The following is a 24449-nucleotide window of genomic DNA, read 5'->3' as shown; positions in this document are numbered from 1 at the left end:
ACATTCTAGTAGCAAACACAGCCAAATGTCCGTCATTCAGAACGTGGCTCACAAGCACAGCCTTGTCTGTCCCCATATCTCTGTGTGGTCAGTCTCATGTACTTTTCATTGTTTATGATGTACCTTGTAGTCATCTTGCACAGGATGTAAAAGAGGACAGAGGAAGTTTGGATACTTTTAGCCATACCCCAGCATGTCTCAGCAGTTCTCTGGAGATCTAAAAGAGCAACAGGTCGTAGGGTGAAAGTTCTAGCTCTTTTAGAGGCTGAATGAAAGGAGTGTATATGTGTGGCTTTGCAGACAGCTTGGCTGTGGGAGGGGTGAGCTTTCCAGTTGGTAATTTGGTGACTTACCCATGTGTTAAGCACTCAAGATGACACCTGCTAGCAGGTTGAGAGGGTTTCTCTGAACTTGGAAACAAAGACTTTGCCGGGCTGGTCTTGATCACAGCACTTAAGGTGCTGCGTGCAGGCCTGAGGAAGGGCCTGCCCACCGACTGAATTTCTCACTTTCTTATCAGGGCGTTGTTACTTTCCATCTGTTCCCTAAATACTTCTTTTTTTTCTTTTTCTTTTTTTAAAGATGTAAATGTAAGTTCCTTCTTTCCAGGACAAGGGGCCACAATTGGTACTGCCAATGTTCCTTACCTGAGAGGTAGCCATCTCTGAAAAATTTTAGAAGGGCAGCAGCAAAGCCACAGTGTTTCTTTCGCTCCCCGTGTTGCGGCTGCTGGGGGTTGGGTGAGCATGGGTCTGGGTTCGGTTGCGGGCTCTCGTTGAGCGCACCGGGAATGACTGACCCTCCGTCTCCCGTCATAAACGCACCTCCCCGAGGCGTTCCTGCAGTGGACTCGCGATTAGACTAAATGAGCCCTGGATTTTCTTCTACCTTGAAGTCAGTCAGTGATGATAGATTAAGACATGGTTCCAGCTGGGCCTGTGACTGTCCTTGGTAGGTGAGGTGGTCAGTGATGTTTGCCCCTAACGTGAGGTCATTGTAACCACCTTTTAGTTTTTTCCTTCTCTTGGGTGGCCAAGGTACCGAGAAGTAGCTGTTAAACTATTATTAAGCCATGTGATAATCCGGAATACTTTTTCAAATGCTGTCAGTTTGGGAGGTCATTCTACGGAGATGACTTTACATCTATGAGTGGGAAGGGAGTCAAAGGGGGATTTTAGTGTTGGCCTTATGCAGCGGGCTGCCTGCTAGAGGTAGGTTTCCACCCTCTGCTTTCTTGTTAGCAGGTGCCTCGCGGGCTCCTGGGGCTGTGCCTCTCCGGCCCCTCTCACCGCCCGGACGGCTCTCTCCTCCCATCCTAGACGTGAGCCATCATATTTCAGGGAGGTGTCTACTTGGATTTCATTGAAGCTTTTTTTCCCCTTCACTTTGCCAGTGTCCAGTGTCCAGGTTACCATTCATTCTGCACGGCGGGGCGATCACCGCCCTGCTGCTCTGACAGTATGAGCTGCGGCTCAAGAAGGTTGTGGTTGGTTTTTTTGCCCATCTCAATGTGGAGGTGATAGACTTAAGCATATCAAGTGTGATTTACGATCTTAGTCCCAGCTGAATCTAAATCCAGGGAAGATTTATTTATAGTTACTTTCATCTTCTGCTCTTTTATTTTGAAAAGGGCACATGTAACCACGACCAGAAATATATATCATGTGTCTATGTGTGATATATCAATCTTATTTATTTATAGAATTCAGCATTTTACGTGGACTGTGAGTCATTGGTTCAAGCCCTTCAAGAACTGCCTCTCTCACTCCGACTCAACGTCGCTGCTGAACTGGTCCAGGTAAAAACCCTGAGGGCGTCTTCAAGTTAGTGTGGATGGGGCAGGAGAAGAAAAAGAGCGAGATGGCTCAGACTCAGTTTTTCCTTTCATAAAGCTAAGGGTTTTGTATCGTGTAGCATTTTGTAAAGTTTTAAGCTAGAATGAATTAATTTTTTAAAAGTTTTTTAAAATATATAACAAAGAGGGGAAGGATTGAGAGTGGGAGGTGGGTGGGTGTGGTAGAGGAAAGTGGTGGCGGGAAAATGAAGACAAATGTAGTTGAACAATAAAAAAAAAATGCAAATAGGTAGTAACAGAATAGCCATGGGCATGTACAGTACAGTATAGGAAACAGAGTAGCCGAAGAACTTACATGCATGACCCATGGACATGAACAATGGCGGGGGAATTGCTTGAAGGAGTAGGGGGTGCTGGGTGGAGGGGGGCGAAGGGGGAAATATTGGGACAACTAAAATAGCATAATCAGTAAAATGTAATTAAAAAAATAACTGGAACATTTTAAAGAATCGAATGTAATGGAGTTGAATGAAATGTAAAGGTATAAAGTCTGGTTGGTATTTTTCTCAAAATATTTATGCTGGGTACTAAGAATACAGTGTTTGAATAGACAGATGTGGTTCCTGCCCTTGTGGAGCTTAATCTATTGGGAAAGATGGGTATTAATAAATTATCACATAAATGTACAAAATGTGATAACTGCTTTGAGGGAGAAGCACATGGTCCCATGAGATTACATAATAGTGAACCTGATCTACTCTGGTGTGATTAGGGATGGATTTTTGGAACAGGTGACAGACAAGCTGAGATCCAAAGTGGAAGAACAGTTGACTTGGAATTTAGAGAAGAGTGACCCAATAGATTGGCATTAACAGCACTGCTAACACTACCAATAACAAGAACATGCTGGCCCTAGATGAGGGGTGGGCTGTGGGGTGCGTGTGGGTGTGTGTTTATTGGTGAAACTGCACTCACAAGAGGAGAGGAGACGAGGGGAAGCAAATTAGGAGGCTAGCGCCTGGGTCCACGTGCGTAATACTGCAGCTAGGACAGGGGTGCTGATGGTAGAGATGGTACAGAACTGGACTTTTCTAAGAGGTACTTCAAAAGATGAATTAAGACAATTTGGTGAACGACTAAGTGGAGAGAGAGCAGGCAAAGAATTTTTCTAGGTTTCCCAGCTGTGCAACTCAGTGGTCGGTGGTACTGGGAAGGGTGAGAGGTTGGATATTACGGGTCTGTGCCTCTGAGATATCAAAGTGAAAATATTAGTCAAATAGATGTAGAAATTTATAGTTCAGAATTAAGGGCCAGAAATAGAAATTTGGGAGATATCCACATAAGATGGCAATTGGGAGGAAAAGGCCCAAGGACTGTACTATAAGGAATTTCAAAATTGAATTGTGGCTTGATTAAGTGTTTTTAAGTGAAACCCTGGGCAGTACTAATTTTCAATAGAATCCCAGCAGCGTAAGTGATCAGCTTTGTTCTGCAATTGAATGTGATGCTGTTTCTGTTGCACTTACTAGTCTCTAATTCAGGGCAGCAAGTAGAATTCAGGGCAGAGGACAGTTAGGGGCATGGCAGGAAAGTACAGAGGATGGCATTTGGCTCTGACGAGGAATCACCCCGAGGCTTCTTTAGGAATGTTGGGGGGCCTCGGGTTGTCCCAGTGACCGGGAGAGTGCTTCTTTTCCTGCTGGGTGTCCAGGCGTTCAAGATTCTCACCTGTTCAGTTTGGTCCCACACAGTGAGGAATGGTGAACAGAACGCATCAAGAAACCACTGAGATGAAGGTGAGGGGGGGCCCAGGACTCAGGAGAGAAACAGGAAGTGTTGTAAGAACTTGGAAGTGAAGGGCACGTTGGCAGCAGGCCTTACAGTAGAAGTATACAGCAACTGCAGTAACTTTGAAAACCTGGCTAAATTGTTTTAAAGTCCTTCTCCTGCCCTCTGTGCCACGATGCATGGCAGTTAATCTCAACTGTGTTTGCACATTAGGACCCCTGCCATGCCGGGGTTAGGGAAACAAACCAAACCAATGCCAGACACCTGGAGACTAAATGATTCTAGGATTAGAGCAGAGGACCACATCCCAGCGTCGCCCGCACACTGACACCGACGGATGAACATTTCAGTTTGCGTGTATGTTCATACGGTCTTAAAAGCCCTAAAGAGCTAGTAGCAAATTGGATCTGCTCAGATGCTTAACTGTACAAACAGGGGCCAATGCAACCCATGGTAGCTGAACTTCCTTGTGAACCTCTCCGCTCTGACGCCGAGCTCACCCAGGCCTCCCTCCCTCCCGAGCAGCGGCTCCTTCCAGAGTCTGAGCTCTGCATGACTGTCACTTGGGGAGTCTTTACCTTTCACTAAATTACAACATGGGTACAGAGAAGGGCACGCATAGGCAGTATTTATAACCATGGGCTCCAGAAGCTCTCCCTCCCCCACCATGACGACTCACTATTTCCCTAAAACCATTATCCTGACTATTAATACTAAAGATCGGTTTTGCCAGTTTTTGGCTTTTTACAAATGCAATCAAATAGTATATTTTCTTTCATGTCTGGCATTTTTGACTCAATACTGAGAATCAGTCTTCTTTGTGAATTTGTCCCTTTACCTTTAATTAGGTCTTTTGTACAGTTAACATATCTGATTTGCTAGTTGCTTCTCAGTGCCTGTTACAGAGGTTTAAACTCATCACAGACTGAAGTATACATTCAAGTAGACCTATGGTACTGTCATTTCTCAGGCTTGATAGACGATATGGCCCTTTTGATTGCAACTCTCAGCACGGAGCTGAGGTGGGTAGAGCAGGAAGGGCAGCCCTATTATGTTTCAGTGAGGCGTCGTACCCATATTTACCCCAAGTCAGTCAGGAAGGCTGCTGCCGCAGGCCCGCCGGGGACCCTTGGTAAACCTCCTGTCTGAATTATTCCCTACTGCACAGAGTTTGATGTCTTCTTTAGCGTTTGTTCCTGTGTAAGCAGATGTGGCAGGATTCACGTTTTCAACTTCTCTTTCAGACTGCCCTTCCTTTAGAGCTTCCTCAGGTGAAACCAAAGAGAAAGGATGAAGGCAAGAGGCTAGGCGTGCAGCTGAAAGGGCCGCTGGGACCTGGAGGAAAGGGGTCTGTGCCCGAGCTGAAATCAGCGGCTGCTGGCTGCCCCACGCCCTGGGGTAAAGACAGCCCAAGGCCAGGCCCTTCAGAGGGTTCCCAGAAACCCGCCTCCCCACTGCCGCCTGCAGCAGACCATTTGGAAGAAGAGTTAGATCTGCTGCTTAACTTAGATGCGCCTGTAAAAGCAGAAGATAACATCTTACCAGACCACATGCCCCAGGACCTGGAATCTGAGAAAGATGGGGAGGTGGTGGCCCAGGAAGAAAAAGGTATGGTTTTCATTTTATCCCCTATCCATCGTCTTGATTTTGGTGTTTTTGTGAGGACAGCCTCACCTGAGTCATATCCCTATACATCTTGGTTGGTGTCTGACATCGATCTGGCATTGTCTCCTGACATTTATTTCTGTGCTCACATCTCCGTTTCCCCTGCGCTGACCTTCCTCACACTTGATATACCAACTTCCAAGAGCTGCTCCCTGCCTGACTGCAATATTAAACCTGGGCTGTGAACTGAACGTGGGCTAGAAAAAGACATTAGGGTACTCACAGCCCTCATCTGTGCAGCGGCAGACCTTTTAATTGACTGTCTGACCTGGCCAGTCAACCAACATTTCCTACATCTTGCTTGCTATTTCAATCTTATTTTTTTACAAAAAAGAACGCTCCCTCATTTGTGCACGTTCTGTGAGACGGTGGCCCGTCTGATGTGGAGAGGATGAGGGCAACTGCCCCAGCCGTGTGCTGCCTCTGAGAGCCTTTAATGACCTTTCAGGATTGCTACGATAGTAAAAAGAAAACCGCGCTGTTGGTCTTTTTAAAAAGCTAGTGAGCTGTGAAATTCAACTTAAGAATAAATAAAGGAGCCTATTTCTACCTTATTTATTCATTTAGCTATTATTGTATCTTCTTAGGGAACAGGAATAATAATAGCATGTTTCCCCTTGCTGTAAGTAAAGCAATAATTATGGCTGAGTTATGTCACAGAACAATCCCCAGGGGAGCCTTAACCCTCAATCTTAGGACTAATGTGAAGTAGTTCATACTGCTCTTATTTCCCCAGTTCTTGCAAGACCATCATCTGTGACGGAAGAAAAGAATGTGGAATCTGTACAACCAAGCACATCAAAAAATGTTACTGAGGAAGAGCTTGAAGACTGGTTGGACAGCATGATTTCCTAACAAAAGGAAAAAAAGAGAAAGCAAATGAAAAAAGTGCCTGAAGCCAACTTTGGTTGCCTTGTCAGGACGGGCCCAGGCTGCCCTTGAGCAGCGGGTTTACACGCATGCCCACGCCGGCGCACTTCGTCAGGCTCACCGCACTAAACACCTACCTCTGTGTTTGACAACATCCAAATAATACATTTAAGAGGCTCATTGCATTTTTCTCTGGCTTAGTAGTGTAAGATACTCATTAAGGGCAGGAGATGTTATAGCGCTTGTTTACAGCCTTCTTCTGCTCAATATTTGTATAATAACATAGCAAGATCTGCTGCTGAAGGGAATAGAGCAAGCAACAAGGCATGCATTTGGCCAAAATAAACAAATGCTGGTCTCTGGAGTTTTCTTCTTTTTTTGTATGGGGTTTTAGCCTCTCTGTCTCATGTCCCTTCCTCTAGCAGTCATGGTGTGGTTGTAGAATCATCCAGAAGTGGTGCATTAGAAGAGGCCAAACCACAGATTGGCATGTATTACTTTATTGCAGTGGGCACTTCATTTTGTTTAAAGAGATTCACCTAAACATAGCAGCTCCACTACTTTACAAGGGACCATAAAGCATTACGCGATTTGGCGTAAGATTGAGATTTCTTTTTTCTGAGTTTTCAGTACAGTACTTTTCTTCTAATAACAGCATTTGACAAGCTGTTACTGAAAAATATATGAATAACCTTCAAGTGCAGTTTCTTAAAGTAAGACCGAAGATCAACACAACTAATGGAACTGTCCATCTGGAACATAAACATAAAAAACTTGCATAGCTATATATCTAAAGAGATTTTAAGGCACTTAATCGATATTTCAGTGTCGACAAAGTGTTGTGGTTGTTTTTCCTAGTTCTTTAACTGCTTAAAGCTTTTCAAGCTGATTCTGGGTACATTCACTAGCAAGTACCATGGGAAAAATTAGACTGCAGTTAAGATGATTTTTTGTAGTTCAGATCATGAGTCACTAGTGGGTCCTGTCACGTGACATTCAAGTGTTTTAAATTTCATGTATTATGCATTGAAGACCTCATACTTCTAGTCCTTTTCTTGATGATGCCATCCCGACAAACACGTTACATTAGACTTGAAAAACTTGAGGGCAATCAACTAGAGAGTCCTTGATTTGACATTTTGACAGGTTCTCTCCCACAGAGCATGTCCATTTGGCACAGAGAGCCAAATCAATTCCAAAGATCACACAGATTTTTTTTTTTTTTTGTGGCTTCTTTCTGGGTTTGTTTTTACACAGATTTTTAACAAACACTTTCTTGTTGTAAGGGAGGCATTTGGAAAATGTCACCTTTCAAAAATGTTGCAGAAGTGTAAAAGAAGGATTTTAATTTCACTTTAACTTGACAGTCTAGAACGTGGAGTTTCTTTCGTTCAAATTTATCCAAGTTGATCTTCATATTGTTTCCGAAAGCAGTCACCAGCTGGGAAGAAATCCCAACACCTTTCTTGGTACATCTTCCAGACATAAGATTCCTGAAATAATGGGGGGAAAATAAACCACAATAAGCTCAAACTCTGGTTTTGCTCTGCGTGTCTCCCTTTAGGAATACTGATGGGAATTTATAAGAGTCTCAACTGGCATACTCTTTCTTGTTCTATACCCAGCCCACCTGGGGAGCAATAGGCTGATTCCATGTCATTTGTAATTGGTAGAAAAATAATACAAGGTGAGGGAACATTGAGGATTGGCTTCGGTGCCTCGACAGCTACACCCAGATCTGGAAACCAATTACGTCCCTCTCTTAAAAGTGTGAGCTGTGAAGAATTCCTGCAAAGCCAATGTTTGAATATTTGATAACCTGCCTCCTCCTCCTGTGTTCTCTGTCTTTACATTTCTTTTTCATCCTTAGTCACAGAATCCCTTTGACACATGCCTTCATTCATACTCTCACACCCTCTCCCCCTCCCTCTCGTCACCCACGCATTAGGTTATCTTATGTTTTCTCTCGCAGCATTTTACTCTGATTCTCCTGCTCTTTGTATTGCTACCCGCTCAGCTTCTCATTGTCTTTCTTCTTTCTAATGCTCCCCCAACCTCCAGCTACTCTGCAGCAGTAACCTCAACGGTTTGGAAAATGTCAGTGTTTGTTGGGAATAAAATAACCAGGAGGTCTTTTGGAATTGACTGGAGTGGCCTTAGAATTTTGGCTTCTTACATCACAGAGGGACGGTGGAATAGGGCAGAGAGCAGTGGGGAAAGCGCGGAACAGGCTGCTGGGACCATCCGCCTCTTTCCTGCAGCCTGTGCTCAACTGAGTCTCAACCAGACTTCGGAAAAGGAGCCTCTAAGATGGAGGGATGAATCTTAATTAGAAACGGTGGTTTTCCTCACCTGACCCGTGTGCTCTGTTTCATCTTTGTTAATCAGATACATCAGGAAGAACCTGGCGAGCGGGGAAAAGGCAAAATAAATGAGAAAAAGACAATATTAGGTACTTTAGTTAGGAAACCTCCTTTCATTTGCTCAAATGAACCAGAGAGGGGGCTCAAATACGTTTTTAGAATCATGCTGTCTATTAGGCCTTTCCGAATTGGAGAACTGTGGCAAAATGACATAAACCATTGTTTTCTAATAATAATATAAGGTTAATCTCAAAATTAGCCTTTCATGAAGAGAGATCCCTTTTTACTGTCGCCAAACCTTGAGCTAAGATTGCTTGTGAGGAAGCATTTTGGCTACCATTTTGTTAAAATATATCCTAATCTAAACAATAAATAGCAACCCACACGCTGTAAATTTTAGGAGGCCAATTTATCACCTTATAAGAATGTAGAATTGAAATTATATGTTTGTCTAGAGGATACGGAATTTTTGGAAAGTATTGAAGTTGCTCTGATTCTCCCAGAAACACAGTTTTGTTTTTATTATAGACAATTGAGAAAGGCCAGTGTGGTTTATGTGCTCTGTGATGTGTCTAAGGTTTGAGTCTGTCTGGAATGCACAAGTGTCCCGGGAGGCTGAGCTCTCAGCTCACATTACAGGACCTCAGCGGCAGCTGCTAAAGGAACCAATCTCGTGCCCTTTAGGAAAAAGACTGTGAGGCTGTTGGTAAGAAAAAGTAGAAATAATACTCTCCTTAGGGTCGAGAGAGCCTGAGCCCCCAAATTTGAGTTCTCTCAAGAGGGGTATCCTTCCTTCGGTTTATAGCTTCAGATTGTGGCCCACATTACAGGCTATACATTAGTTTCTTTCGTCCCTTTTCTTTTATCGGACTAAGAAACAAGGCATTGCCAATATCTTACCTTGTTTGAGAATCAGGCATGTAGGACATTATTCCTTTCCTAGTGCATTTATTTAAGAAAGCACCATTGCAGGGCAGGGGGGGCAGGTTCCAAACCTGAATAAGATGGGTTCTTTCCCCCAAGCTTGTTGTAGAAGGGCCCAGATATAGCAAATAGACTATTACAACACAGAGGGCTAGGGGAAGACATAGAATGGGACCCACACCCCGGCAACATAATACCCTTTCGCTCCTCTCTAGTCACTGGCCCTGACATAAAACGCGGCGGTGTGCTCACCTGCTACCGAAGGACGCCCACCCCAGCACCTCCGTTAAGAGGCACACCCTCTTCACGAGCACGCACAGTGTTGACTGCTCAAACTGGCGGGAGGGCATGCTGAAGTTATTTATTAAAAACTTGCGTTTTTGTCTTTAGGCACTACATTTCTGCTACTTCTTTTTGACACCACCACCTACCCCAGACATTACACCTGTTCCATCGTAAATAAAGATCAGGCTTTTCTAAATACAATGTAGACTCAGAGGGGAAGGGCTAGTCCAGGGAGCAGAGCTGAGCAGTTCTTTTTTTCTTGCAAATGATCACTTGCAGGGCTGTCCAACCTTTTGGTGTCTCTGGGCCACAATGAGAAGAAGAGTTGTCTTGGGCCGCACATTGAATACACAAACACTAATGAAAACAAACCAAAAAATCTCAATGTTTTCAGTAAATTTACGATTTTGTAAATTTCGGGCCACATTCATAGCCATCCTGGGCCACATGAGGGCTGCGGGTTGGACACCCCTGGATACAATCTGAATTTCAGGTAATCTATATTCTCTATACATTCTGTAAGTTATAAGTTTCACAGGCCTTCCATGACACATAATAGGCTCTGAATAACTTGCTCTTGAGTGAATGTTTTCCCTTAGAAAAAGTGAAAAATTTATTATTTGCCTGCTGGGTGCCAGGCCTTAGGTGCTGGGATAGAGCAGTGGGAACACATCCCCCCAAGTCCCCCGCCCTCGCGGAGCCTGTGGATTCTAGGAGAGGACGGACATGGTGAGGGCTGAATGTCATGGAATCCAGCAACAGGCAGTCACTGGCCACCGTGACAAGGGCAAAGGCGCAGTGGTGGGGAGGGAGCCCTGACTGGGGTGGGCGCGCCAGGGCGACTGGAACAGAGAAACTGAAGACAGTGAGCACGGAGACTTCTAAGTGTTGCTGGAAGGAGAGAAAGAAGCAGGGCAGTAGCTGTAAGTTAAAGTGGGGCCACAGACTTTTGTCTTTGTTTAGGATTTAAAAACATTGTATCACGATAGGGAAATTCCAAGAAAGAAAGAAAAATCGCGAGGGTTATGTGACCTTCAGAGGGGATGGCTTCTAATTCCAGGTTGAGCGACTGACCTTTGCTCCGAGGAGGAACTGTCTGTCCACAGCCCGTCTGAACACACGGGAGGGGAACAGTGTATGGACAAAGATAAAGACTCATGGGGACTTCTGGAAAATTCTTTCCCAATCACCTCTATTTTTCATTGAAATAGGAGGAAATGGCATCATCGGCAGAGACTAAACTAAATGACATAGCTGTTGCCTTTTCTGCTCCTTCCCCCGCCCCGTCACCTCTATCGACCAAGAGTACTCACAAGTAGTTGGCTAAGTTGTGCTCTTGTAAAGTATGTGTTTCAAAACCATGAGGGGTTGTGTCAAAGTAGTCATTGCCGATCCCACAGATGAAACATTTAGTCTGGAAAAATAACAGGAAGCGAAGGCATTAGTAAGCGTGATGTTACAGGCAGGTGGAAAAGAGGTGATGATTTCTGGTTGAATTGAGAGACACTGAAAAATATTTCTCTCTCAAATGCTTCAGGCTCTGAGTCACCTACTCCATAGCGCCACGTAGGACCTGGCTCCTCGCTAGCTGAGGATACTCGCTCCTGCCCAAGCATGGGACACGGTGTGGGCAGCAGCCCGGGAGGGGCATGGAATAGTGCGGAACACGGGGAGCACGCAATGCCCAGAGCTGTTAGACAGGCACCGGGAAGGGGACAGGAACGGAAAACAACTTTTACTCCAAGTTTCACCTAGGGCTTGCCCCAAGTAATAACGGAATCTATTGTTTATAAATTTCATTTGTTGTGAGATACAAATATAGCATTGGAATGAGTAGTTAGGGGAACATTACCTCCATATCTTCTCGTACTTGTTCCTGCTGGTCTCTTAGCTCTCCGAAAGCATCAATAATAAGACCTGGAATTATATATAAAAACAGAGAAAGTGTTTTAAATAATCTGTTCAGTGGCTCAGGGTAGAGGAATGACAGAGGGGATGGCGGAGGCCACTTTGGTAAAAAAGTAAATCACCAGCGCTGGCTGGTGTGGTTCAGTGGATTGAGTGCTGGCCTGTGAACCAAAGGCTCACTGGTTCAATTCCCAGTCAGGGCACATGCTTGGGTTGTGGGCCAGGTCCCCAGTAGGGGGCGTGCGAGAGGCAACCACACATTGATGTTTCTCTCCTTCTCTTTCTCCCTCCCTTCCCCTATGTCTAAAAATACATACATAAAACCTTAAAAAAAAAAAAAAGTAAATCATCAAGCTGAATTATTCAGTAAAAACAAAGTCTGAAAAAAGTACTTTGTTTTCCAGTGCTGCATCCTGGCTAACCATTTCTCATTGTTCCTCTGACTCAACCTTTCTGCAATATGCGCTGCTAACAGCTCACTCCTCCTGGAAACATTTTCCTTTTCCCTCGCCCCTCCCCCTTCTGTTTTGCTTGGCCATTCCTCTTCTGTCCTCCTGTTGAGCTCTCCCTCTTCTTCTGGCCTGTAAGCATTGATGTGTCTCAGGTTCTTCCTCAGTCTCTTTGATTCTCTTTCTGGGAAATCTCTATGCCCACATCTCTGACCACCCCCACCATCACAATGGCTCTCATTTCTATTTTTTTATTTTTGTATTTGTTTCTATCGATTTTACACATATTTATTATATTTTTTCATTTCTGACTTGTTCCTTGAAAGACCTATTACAGTTAATTGCTTATTAGCCCTCAACACCTGCACGTCTTACAGGCGCCATAGCCCATAATGGCTCAAATCGAATTCCTCACATTCCTCTAATCCCTGACAAGCTATTGACTAGATATCACACTACTCCTTCCCTGAAAAGGGAAAACCTGTCACTCTCTCTTAGCTCCTTTCTGTGGCCCTGCCCCACCCCATCCCCTGGGAGGAAAACGAGGTGGGCAGCAATCAGGAGGCTGGGGGGCAGGACTAGACGCAGGGGATCTCTGGGAAGCCGAGGGAACAGATAATGGTCCGTTCCAAGTGGGAATGGCAGGAAGGGGGTGCTCTGTTTCTTGTACAGGCAAACCTCGGGGATATTGTGGGTTTGGTCCCAGACCACCGCAGTAGAGGAAGACTCAATAAAGCATGTTGTAATCTTTTTTTCCAGTGGAAGGACTTGACTTCAGTTTGAAAAAAAAAAAAACAACGCAGCATTTGTGAAGTGCAATAAAAATGAGTTAAGCCTGTATCATCAGCGCCTGGGGATCTTTGGCTTTATGTATAGCCAAGGCCTCATATATAGTAGATGCACAATAAGTGTGGAATTAACAAATAAATGCATGCACAAATCTCCTTATATGAAGCAATTAGGCTGTTGATGTAGGAAGGTACAGGGAACTAGGTTAGACCCTGTTTGTACTTAACTAGCAACCATACCTTGAATGATGGCCAGCAAGATGACGATGACAAAGAAGAAAAAGGTAATGTCAAAGACAATGCGGTACATTTCATACGGATCGCCAGCAGGGTCTTCAATTTCATCGCCGATGCCGCCTCCAGCTCTCACTCCCACGTACATGTGGAATAGGTAACACTAGACAAGAAGAATGTCAATTCAGGTACAAGTTGCAGTTTTGTTGGTTTTTAGCAAGATGGTTGTCGGAACACCTGTTCGATTGGACAGAAGTGTGACAGGCCTGCGACGGGGCGGGCGCTCCCCGGCGACCTCAGCTGTCCTGCCGCCCGCCCCTCACTCTGTTCTCTGGTCAGTGTGCTGTCTACCAAGAGGGGAAAACTGTTGTTACATTTAGCCTTTAACAATATTTTTTGCTCATATTTTTTAAAAAGTTTTGAACTTTTTGATACATACAAGAGAATTCATTGAAGGTGTGCATAAGTTAAAAGACCTTTTAGCCCTGATGACTATGGCATAGGCCAGGTATTAGTTTTCCCTCATGTAATTTTAAGGGTCTGGGCCAGGCTCCAGCCTCCGGGAAAAGGCCCCCTCTAGTTCTCCGGCATCCGCCTTATACCTGGTGGGGCAGGGATTCCTGTAGCATCTTAAAGAAGAGACTTGCTCTTCTTCTGTGCTACACATGTGGGAGAGCATGGATCTGGGCACCAGCTCACTGGGCAGGGCGCCCTGGTCTCTCCTCCTGCCTGGAGAGGTTAGGACCAGAGGAAAAGGAAGTCTCACACTTGGTAAGTCAAAAGCCAGGGCAGTGTGGTGATGGGTGCTGGCCACTCCGGTGCTCTGGCGACTGTAGTGTTGCTGTCACGTGAGAGTGCCGTCCCAAGGAAGCATAGGAGAGTTTTTAGTCAAGGAGTCTTACCTATTTTCTAGAGGAATGATCACAGGCTGGGGCCATTCCCTGTCACCCACCCTTGACTCGTGTTCTTTTCCTGGCAGCCGGTCACCATAAACTTGTAGAGACGCTACTCCTGTGTGCTCGCTCCCCTGAGCTGTGCCGGTCTTTCCCACCGGGGCTCTCCTGCTGCGAAGGCCCCTGGCCTGATCCTACCGCTGCCACGTTTCTCAGCTGTGGTGGCTGCAAGAGGCCCTGCCGGCTTGCTGAAATAAACTGAGCACCAGATCCACGGGACTTTGCTCCAGTTCTCAGAGACAAAGAATCAAAGGCTTGTCTTGCATGCATTTAGATACAGGTCCATTCACACTTAGATATAAGTAGTCGCAGCTTTGCCACAAACAAATACAGATGAGCAATGAGCAATGACACGCTCTGCGGTGTGCCTATATTTCCACCTTACCCGAGTAAGCACTCAGGGAGCCCATTTCCATCAGTGCTGCCCCTCTGGGACGCTTTCCCCTTCCGGTAAGGCATCTATGTTCCCCTCGGTTCTGCTCTGGACTCCACAGCTTTTAGTTCCCCAGACCACCCACAGCCCTTCTTTCGCAGTGAGGACGGGTGACCAGGTGGCCGCGGGGGCTCTCACCGTCATCATGTCATCACACTTCATGTCGGGCTCATCATCATCCTCACTCTTGTTGTAGAACTTGCGGAAGAAGTTGAAGGCCACCACAGTATAGAGGTAAACCACCACGGCCAGGAGACCCACAGTCAAAACCAGCTGGGAGGGGAGGGAAAGAAAAGGAGGTGGGTCTTCTCCACCTTGGCGACTGTGTTCATGGGCGACTCCAAGGACACAGAGAGGAGAGGGGAGGCTGAGTCGGGGAGAAAGGGGAAAGGAGATAGTAGGTAGAGACAGGCTATTGGGCAATAAGAGTAATGATGGGGTGCTACGGACTAAGTTGTGTCCCCCTCCTTCATATGTGAAAGCCTTTACCTCCAGTACCTCAGGATGTGACTTTGGAGATAAGGCCTTTAAAGAGGTAATTCCATTACAGTGAGGCTGTTGGAGTGGGCCCTGCTGCAGTCTAACTGGGGTTCGTGTAAGAGGAGGAGGTTAGGACATACAGTGAGAGAATAAATGGATAGCTGCCCAGAGGGGTGACCAAATGGAAAAGGACCGAGAGGGCAGCCAGATGGGAGTCACAGACGGAGGCCTCAGAGGAAGCCGCGCCTTCCCACACCTTGATCTTGGACTTCCAGCCTCCAGAGCTGAGAGGAAATGTCTGTTGTGTAAGCCACCTGGTCTGCATTCCATTACGGCAGCCGGAAAAGGCTGGTACCTGGCGTATGGAGTTGGGCCCGTGGAAACCGCAAAGGGATTTCAGATTTGATGCTGAAGGTGCCATGAGGAGGGCTGCCTTATTTTCACACAGAGAGAGCCGTGACCTGAAGTGTCGCCATGCGGCTTCTACTCTAATGCTGCTTCTAAAGGAACAAAAGTCTCTTTGGACTGGTAGGTGTCCCTACGTGATACTGTTTTATAAATAACCATGAACTGGATAATTGTGACAGCCTTGAAGTTACTACAAAAATTACTGATGATGGTTGAGTAAAGTGACATCTTTCATAACCAAGATACCTGCCTGGGACCTTTGCAGGGGTCTTAGGGCACGTTCATTTCCTTGTGTTAGGGGCTCCTATAAACAAGGAACACACAGGACCTGCCCATCAGGCCTTTTGAAGGGACTAGGTGCTGAGCAGAAACTATGACGATCAATAACAAAACTTCTACCCTCAAGGAGCTACACATAAGGGGGTGGGTATGAGTGCTAAGCTAAGTAGCAGAAGAGAGATATTCAGTAACTTCTTAGACAATGAATAGTAACTTAACCAACCTCAGACAGCTGACCGCATAGAACCAGCTGGTTTTGGAAAAAATGTAAGAACCTGGGCTTCGCACCAAGGAAGAAGGCAGCTAGTTTTGCCTCTTAGCAGCCGTGTGGTCCTGGGCAGGCCACTTAGCCTCTCTGAGCTTCAAATCTCTTACCTGTCAAGTGCGCATAGCATCGGCCTTAACAAAGGAATTGTGAGCCTGGCACAGTACCTGGCATGTGGCACAAGCTGGGCACATTTGTTATCTTTAAATAATCTTGCCAGAGTTTATTCAGCAAGGCCATATAAAAAATTCATCGTTGGAACTTTCCATTTATGTTACAATCTTAATATCATCAATCCAAATCAGTAAATACTGAAGTTTCAATATCTGAGTAAAGGGGAAGAAAATAATTCTAAAAGAACATACAGAACTGGCATTTCACAATCACATTGGGAAACATCATCTTTATGCGTTAAAACTTCCCAAGGTACGCATGTAAAAATACCTAACAATCTCCCTCCCAGGAAAAGGAAGCATTTAACGCTCTCTAAGCCAACATCTATACCACGGGTTCTGCTACTACCTCCCCAAACTGCAGCTACTTGTACGAGGCAGCAAATTTCTATCTCTAGCCTTCCTCTTCTTTTTACCACCAACCCAAACAAGAAATGGACTGTGGCTACTACCGGAAGCCTAGAAGAGATACCTAATGATCTAATATACCCTAATAATACCTGATGATTTAGCACCTTTCATTTTAGAACAAAGATGAACTTGACTTTTTTCCAGGTTGGAATCTTTTTAAGGGGTACAACTTGATGATTTAATATACGTATACATTGTAAAATGATGGCCAAAATCAAGTTAACATATCCATCACCTCATACGGTTATCGTTTCTGTGTGTGGGAGAGTGTGGTGAGAACACTGAAGATCTACCCTCAGAAAATTTCAAGTCTCTGATACAGAAATTTTAACTATAATCACCATGCTCTTTATAGTGGATCCCTGGAGCTTATTCCTCTTATAACTGGGAGTTCATACCCTTTGGCCAGCATCCCCCCATTTCCCAGACTCCTAGCCTCTGGGAACCACTATTCTACTCTTTGGTTCTATGAGCTCACCTTTTTTAGATTCTGCATATACATGAGATCATACAGTATTTGTCTTTCTGTGTCTGGCTTATTTCATTTAGCATAATGCCTTCAAGGTCCATCCATGTTGTTATAAATGGCAGCATTTCCTTTTTTTATGGCTGAATAATATTACGTTGTATATATGTATACACCGTATTTTCTTTATATGTTCTTCCATTGATGGACACTCAGGTTGTTTCCGTGTCTTGGCCATTGTGGACAATGCAGCAGTGAATATGGAAGCGTAGCTTTCTCCTAAGACACTGATTCCATTCCCTTTGGATATGTACCCAGAGGCGGGATTGCTGGGTCATGTGGCAGCTCTATAGTTAATTTTGTGAGGAACCTCCATACTGTTTTCTATACTGGCTGTTCCGAGCTGGGCATATTTTAACTTCCTTCTTTTCTCTTCATACAAAGGTTTAGAGATGTGAGGGGACATGTCTCATTCATGGAATTGCACTTAATGCAGAATGAGATGCTAAAGGATTTGAATTCGTTGACAGAAGGAGCTGTTAGAGGGTTTTAATTAAAAGATTCACCCTGACAACACTATAGGAGACAGACTGGATATGGCAATGGCCATATAGCTATATAACTACGTCTTTTACCTTTTACCATACTGTATCAACTTTCAGCTTTCTATATATAAACACATATACATCTACATGGATATATACACATATATGTGTAGCTGTTTTTATGTGTGTGTGTATATCCACATCTAAACCATTGGTTCTTAGTTGGAAGCTTATATCGGAAGTACCTGGGGAGTTTTCTAATTACATATGATCCCTTGCTAACCCCCAGTGAGTATATCAGATCCACAGAGGGAGGGGAAGGTCCACAAAAGGTTTCCAAAGTGAAGTGTCAATCACCTCCTTCCCTCCCCCCATCCCCACTGGATCTAAATGTTAGGGGTCTCTGAATCAAGGTCTTATGCCTCTTAAATGATGGCTACAATTTTTAAGAAATGTTTTTGTAAGTTTTTATTAATTTATTATTTTTAGAGAGAAGGGAAGGGAGGGAAAAAGAGGGAGAGAAACAGCAATGTGTGGTTGCCTCTTGCACGCCCTCCACCAGGGATCTGGCCTGCAACCCAGGCATGTGCTCTGACTGGGAATCGAACTGGTGACCCTTTGGTTTGCAGGCTGGCATTCAATCCATTGAGCCACACCAGCCAGAGCAACTACAATTTTATTTTTAAATGAAAACAATCACCATAAGTTAAAGAGTTTTGCCAAGAAAGTTGAATTATATACTATGACGTACCTTCCTGCCATACACCAATTGTACTACCTGTTTTGGTTATTTTATTTTCCACACCTAGGTCCATTCAGTTGTGTATTAGTATAAACCCACTACCTGCTTGCCGTTATGAGTCACGGATGAGAGAATAGTCCTCAGGGTCTTGAAGCCCATGGCGATATCCAGCAGATGAGCAGCGAAGAAGAAGTTGTTGTAGTGGCCCAGGACTGACATGGTTGTGTACCAGGCAAGGTAGAGAAAGGACTGTGGAAATGGAAGAAATTTGGTAGCTTCTCAGGCATTCCTGCTTCCTGATGTGCTGATGGAATTAATCTTTCTCATCTTTGGGGACAGAGTGAGGATAGAGGGTTTCTAAATGCTGAGGTGCTGTGAACTGGCCTAAGAATTGCCAAGTGAAACCTCTTCTTACACTCTTGCAGAAGACAGGCGTGTCCCCAGCACCTCTGAGGCTCTCTGTCTTTGAAGCAATCCCACAATCCTTCTGGGCAAGCTCCCTCGCTATTCTCCTTGTGGCATCTAATGACATCCCTGAACCTGGGGTACAAAATCCTGTTTTTCCAGATGCCAAACTTACGTTGTCAGTAAAAACAACTCCCAGCTTCCAGATATGGTACTTCATGTCAATGGAACTTAGCCTAAAGGGAAACAAACGATTTAAAAACATGTAAATGTCAGGCTTAAGTGTTTAATAAGGGGAAAATTAAGGTGTGCTATTTCTCTCTCTCTCAGGTTTAATAATCTACATACGGCTCTGAACTTTCTCAAGCCGTACGTGTTCCCTGTGAGACTGAGAAGGGTGAGATCACCCAACCTGAAATTTTAATTGGTCTTTCTCTTTCAGCTCCACCAGGCATGAAAGCCTGATAGGTCCTTAAATTGTTTAAAGTACTGCTCTCCCAGTATGTTAGAATCTAGAGGAAACACCTAAGCCAGACCAGAGCCTGAGAGAACAAAGATCTGATTGAGATTTTTCCCTTTAGCACCTTGAAAAGGGCTGGAGAAATCAAAGGATCTACTTTAGCCAGACTTTGGATTTTAACTCCTAAGCTCTGTACCATGACACCAGAGAGGCCGCCTCCACTTTGGTCTTTTCTACTGGGCTAAAGTCAAGGGCATTTTGGTCCAAACCCAGGAGTTCAGCAATGCGTTCTGCTCCGTAGAGATCGCCATACTTGTTTATCACCTAAAGCAGAAGGATGACAGGGTGAGGGCCGGGCCACATGTTACCGTCAACATTTTCTTTAGCTCAACTCTCCAATGGGTTGATAAAGACATGATTTGAAATGCAACAGGAAAATAAGAAAAATAGCCCTCAAAGGAAATAAACAATAAAGGAGGTTAAATGAAAACTGCTTTTCAAGCTGCTATCTTCTTGGAGAGGAGAAAGAACCTAGTATGCAGAAAACAATGACTGTGTTGAGCTGTCTAAGGTAGATGAGTATCGGATTGAAGCCAAAAACCTACATCTGTTCATTTAAACTCTGTCTATGACTTACTCTTCTTGAGAAACTGTCATAAAAAGTAACATCGAATTTATTCATGTTTGTATATGGAGAGCTCAAAATCTGTGACATTTCTTCGGTGGTCACGGAACCTGCCCCCACTGACAAGGCTTACCTTTCTCTTTACAAACTTGTCCCAGTAGTTATTAGGAAAAGATCTGAAGAAAGAAAACAAAAAAGGCAGGTTCTTAACATCAAGGCAAAGCACATCAAGAAACTTTGCAGTTTGAATCTGTGATCCCTGTGGGTCTTGTCTTGCTCACTGAAGAATTCAAGACGTGATTGAAGTTCACAGTCACCACAGGACTGGTTTACGGTTTCACCACTTTGCACTGACTTCTGAAACACTTGGAAAGCCACTTTGCATTTTCTATTTAAAATTATGGTTAAGAGGCAGGAAGTGTGATGACAGGATTAGACGGAAGTAGATAAATGTTTAATGATCTCAGTATTAAGTAGAAACAGAGCCCCCTCGGAAACTAATGCATTTAACCTTCACTCATTGAGTGCTGGTTTATGTCAGTAACTGGGGTAGGTGCTGGGGATTCCGTGGGGCAATATGTAGACAAAGTCCCTAACTACATAAAGTTTCCAGTCTGGGAACCACCTTTAGTTCATTTCTACAGGGTTTTTGCTTAGCCAGAGTGCTCTTCCATTCTCTCCTCCATTCCCTGTAACTCCTGTGGGGTCTGCTTTCTTCAGGGAATTGGTTTCTTTCTCCTGTGGGGGTGGTTTCCTAAAACATCCTATCTCTAACCCCGCAGAGGGAACTTGTTCTTCTGCCGTGGCTTCCACTAGCTCTGCCACAAAGAGTGTTCTATTGTTAAAGTCAAGAGAGAGCTGTCACTGTCAGGGATGCTGGCAAAAACCATTTAAAATATTTTGTTCTTCTAGAATTACAGCCGAGAAACTGTTGGCCCTTGGCACGTGCTTTTTATACTTCTGTTTTCCTTTATTTGAGTTGTTCTTGTTGGATCAGGAACACACAGTCTCCTCTTCCAGAAATCACCCAAGCTGGCGGAGAGGAGTGGGGGCTTCCCTCTGTGCATGGACCACTCAGAAAAGTAACCTGAGCAAACACCACCTCTCCCCAACTGGGTGGCCATCTTTAAAAATACTTTTTTATAAGTAGTTAAAGCAATTTCTTTGTCTTAAATATCCAAATGCCACTTAAAAACAAGAACAAATGCTGGGTTTATAGAGTAAATGGCTAATGGGGATGGAAATAATTATGTTGACTTTCTTCTTTGCACATTTTTCTGCTACTTGATTTTTTTTAATGTATTGCATTTAGAGTCTAAAATAAACAAAACAAAGGAAAATTGACAAAAGGTATCTGTCCACACTGATACCTTCTTTCTCTTGAATCCTTTATAAAAACAGTCCGTAACATACAACCCAGCATTGGTCACATTTTGTTGTTAAGTGGGAAATGCCACAAATGGTGAAGGGGCACTGACCGAAGGCTCTGGACAAGGCCTGTTCACAGGTGACCTTACTTTGGTCTGACTATCTTTTGCCCCCTGACCAGGTATGTAATCTCCTTGAAGGTAGAAAACATATATTTACGTGGTAATATCCTTTAAAGTGTGGGATAGAAAAAAGAAACTTCAGAAGAAAAGTGCATAAATAAATAACACCTATACATGAATCATCAAGAAAAATAATATATGATTCTCAACCTCTTTACAAATCAGAGAAATTCACAATGAGATGCCATTGCTACCTACCAGATTAGCAAAACTACCTGACAAGTGCTCGCAAGAAGGCAGAGGAGCAGGAACTCTAGTACGGTGCTGGCTGGGAGGCAAGTTGGGACAGACATTTGCACATCCTACTATTCAGCACATTTTCCTCCCGGGTCCCCCTACTCTAGAGAAACTCTTATCCTTGTGCCTGAGTTGTAGAAACGTTCATTGTGGCACTGTTTGGAAGAGCCAGAAACTGCAAACACTGGAAATACCCACTGTCAGGAAAATAGGTACATATGTGATAATATACTCATATGTGTGTTTTTAAAATGTTTTGCAACAGTTCAGTTTTGAAAATGACAAAACTATGGGCTACACACTTTGACACAGTCAATTCTCAAACACGGCATGGAACAAACGATTCAAATGACAGTACAACACAGACAGCATACTTTCCTTCATACATAGTCCAACAGTAGTCAAATGAAACAATACCTAGGGACATACATCTAAGTGATAAAACCGTAAAGTAAAAAATGAGCGTCACTAAAGTCAGGAGAGTCGTTAGCAGGGGTTTGGGGAGACAGGATCGAGGAGAATCGCGACACCTGGGACTTGGAGGCCCTCTGCAATGCTCCATCTTTTAACCTTTGTAGTTCAACTTATTCTTATACTTTAACATACACATACACATTTTCTATCTTCTATATGTATATTTAACAAGATAAAAATAATATTAAGAAAGAAAGCTCTTCATGATATACAGTTAACTGAAAAAACAGGTTGCAAAGTACTACATGCACTATGGTGCCATTATTGTGAAAAAATTAGAGGTCCATTTATTAGAAATGTCTTAAACATCTACTTATTTGTGCATGTCCTACTGAAAGACATGTTAGCCACTTCAAATAAAAAGTTTTAGCAGATACCTTGTTGGGACATTTTAGTGTTCTCTCATTATCTCCTTAGGATAAATTTCTTGAACCTGAACTGCCTTTTTACTGGTACTTTTAGGCCATATCACCTTGTGCCACAGACATAAACATTACTGATAATTGCAGAAAGCTCAGAAAGAACTAAATTACTTAATAGCACCCAAAATTTCCGTTCCGTCATGACAAAGGGTCAGAAACAAAGCTTGATCCCTCTGCCTCCTTAGAAGAGAGCCGGAGAGACGGGCTTTGGATTTGCATGCTCCCTGCCCCCCCGCCCCTCCCAGGCGAAGAGTTCCCTTTCTAGAGACTATTTAAAAAGCTCAGTTGCCCCTTTGTGGAGCTGCCTCTCTCAGCTTGCCTGGCCATCTGTGGGTAAGGAGCAACTTCCTTCTTCTAGGGGTCAGGGTTGTTGCTTCCAGAGGTGCATATTTTAACTGTCACAACTAAGTGTTTCAGCACTGTCACCTTTGTTTACCTATCTGGCCCTGTTTCTTTACTTTTCTTTCAGAACATTCATTTATCTTACAACTCTCACTGTAGCAGTTGTGAATGCGTTGGCACCAGAGCATTACCTTCACTAATGATGATGGCCGTTTTCTGAACAGTTAAGGAAAGGGGTTGACTAACAGCTTGATGCTTACCATGCACCAGGCACTGGGCTATGAGCATTAATATTCCCAGACTGTAGGAGGTGGTATTCTCATCCCTCTGTTACTGACAAGGAAACTAAGGCTGAGAGGGCTTGATTGCCTTCATTGGGATGGGGGATACTTACGGTGTGTTGATTACCAAGCGGTCCCATTGCCCCTTGATGTCATCTTCAGATGGCTGTTCTGTGATATACAGGCCATCAAACTCCAGCTTCCTGGCAATTTCTTTTTCTCTTTTGAATACCACCAAGGGGACCTAGGAGTGGGAAGACACTGGTTCCTCAGAGAAGCCTTTCTAATTCAAACACTCTCTCCCAAGCATTTCTCATTCATTGGCCTTCCACTTCAGGGCAGCAATCGTTTAGTGGAATTCTTAGGGGGCTTAGTTGTGCATCCAGAGTCAAATCACTCATCACTCCTTTGGCTAATATGCCTTCCTTTCCAAAAGCTGATCTGACTTAGGCCACACTTTAAGGTTGAGGTTAAACAGCTGATATTAATGCAAACTGGACTCCTTGACCCATCCTATATATAGATGAGTCCCTGGGCTGAATGAATTAGGTCTCCTAAGACTCCTAAGAACTAAGAAAAGGTGATAAACTATTCTAGAATTGACTGGTCAGCCACAGGAATACCATGAAATGTTCCAACCCACTTCAGTGGCTAGGGCCATAGGCATCTCATGGCTTTGGTTAATGAAACATGGTTTGACAGATAGAATGAGAGGACTCATTGGGCATTGTACATAGTCTTTCTGTATTGAGGTTTTCTTCCTGAGATTCCTTCCCTGAAGAGTTCCTGCCAGGTAGGAGCACGCTTATTTGTTCTCAATGATCATCCCCGTTCTCTTACAGTTCTAAGCCTGATTTTAGACTAGATAGGGTGGCATGGCTACAAAGACCTACCACCAGCTCTGACTAGTTTGCTTATTTGGTTAGAGCACCATCCCAATATGCCAAGGTTGCAGGTTTGATCCCTGGTCAGGGCACACACAAGGATCAACCAACAAATGCATCAATAAGTGGAACAACAAAATTGATATTTCTCTCCCTCTCTCCCTGCCCCCCTTTCTCTCCCTGCCTCTCTCTCTCTAAAAATCAATTAAAAAAAAAAAAAAAGACCTACCACCAAAGATGTACACACAGGAGGATGGGGAAATAATCCACTCACTCCAACCATCACCAGACACACATGCACTTCAAGCACGAGACAGAGTCGGTGAGGTCAGAGGATACGAATGAAATTCCAGAGGAAGTCAGCATACCCAGAAACGTGTAATTCAGACACAGCCAGGGTTTCCCATTCAGCTGGGAAGCCACTGGTTTCTTAGCAACATCCTTAAGACCTCGGTCTCCAAACAGTTTCTTCCAATAACTCTTTCTCAAAGCTAATGATATCCATATGCCTCACACTGCCCCGTTATTTCCAAGACAAGAAGACA

The 24449-nt window shown here is 44.2% G+C and overlaps 2 protein-coding genes across 2 annotated transcripts in view; one reads left to right on the top strand and one right to left on the bottom strand.

The window, feature by feature from the left end:
- Positions 1-6487, top strand: part of AVEN (apoptosis and caspase activation inhibitor) — a 182773-nt gene extending 176286 nt beyond the window's left edge. Inside the window, exons 4-6 of the mRNA XM_054565624.1 lie at positions 1703-1798; positions 4828-5191; positions 5985-6487. Coding sequence (XP_054421599.1) covers positions 1703-1798; positions 4828-5191; positions 5985-6103 — 579 coding nt within the window. The 3' untranslated portion in view covers positions 6104-6487. The remainder of the gene's footprint in view (positions 1-1702; positions 1799-4827; positions 5192-5984) is intronic.
- An 848-nt stretch (positions 6488-7335) lies between these two features.
- RYR3 (ryanodine receptor 3) overlaps positions 7336-24449 on the bottom strand; it is a 509318-nt gene continuing 492204 nt past the window's right edge. Inside the window, 11 exon segments of the mRNA XM_054565625.1 lie at positions 7336-7611; positions 8471-8522; positions 11004-11104; positions 11543-11607; positions 13076-13232; positions 14594-14728; positions 18327-18473; positions 18805-18865; positions 19286-19413; positions 19848-19890; positions 23134-23264. Of these exon segments, the coding sequence (XP_054421600.1) occupies positions 7516-7611; positions 8471-8522; positions 11004-11104; positions 11543-11607; positions 13076-13232; positions 14594-14728; positions 18327-18473; positions 18805-18865; positions 19286-19413; positions 19848-19890; positions 23134-23264 (1116 nt within the window). The 3' untranslated portion in view covers positions 7336-7515.

This window comes from Pteronotus mesoamericanus, unplaced genomic scaffold, assembly GCF_021234165.1.
Source record: "Pteronotus mesoamericanus isolate MK-2021 breed Mesoamerican mustached bat unplaced genomic scaffold, CSHL_Meso_final contig_164, whole genome shotgun sequence".
NCBI lineage: Eukaryota > Metazoa > Chordata > Mammalia > Chiroptera > Mormoopidae > Pteronotus > Pteronotus mesoamericanus.
The sequence above is the reverse complement of the archived record's forward strand: the minus strand, read 5'-3'. Positions and strand labels throughout refer to the sequence as shown.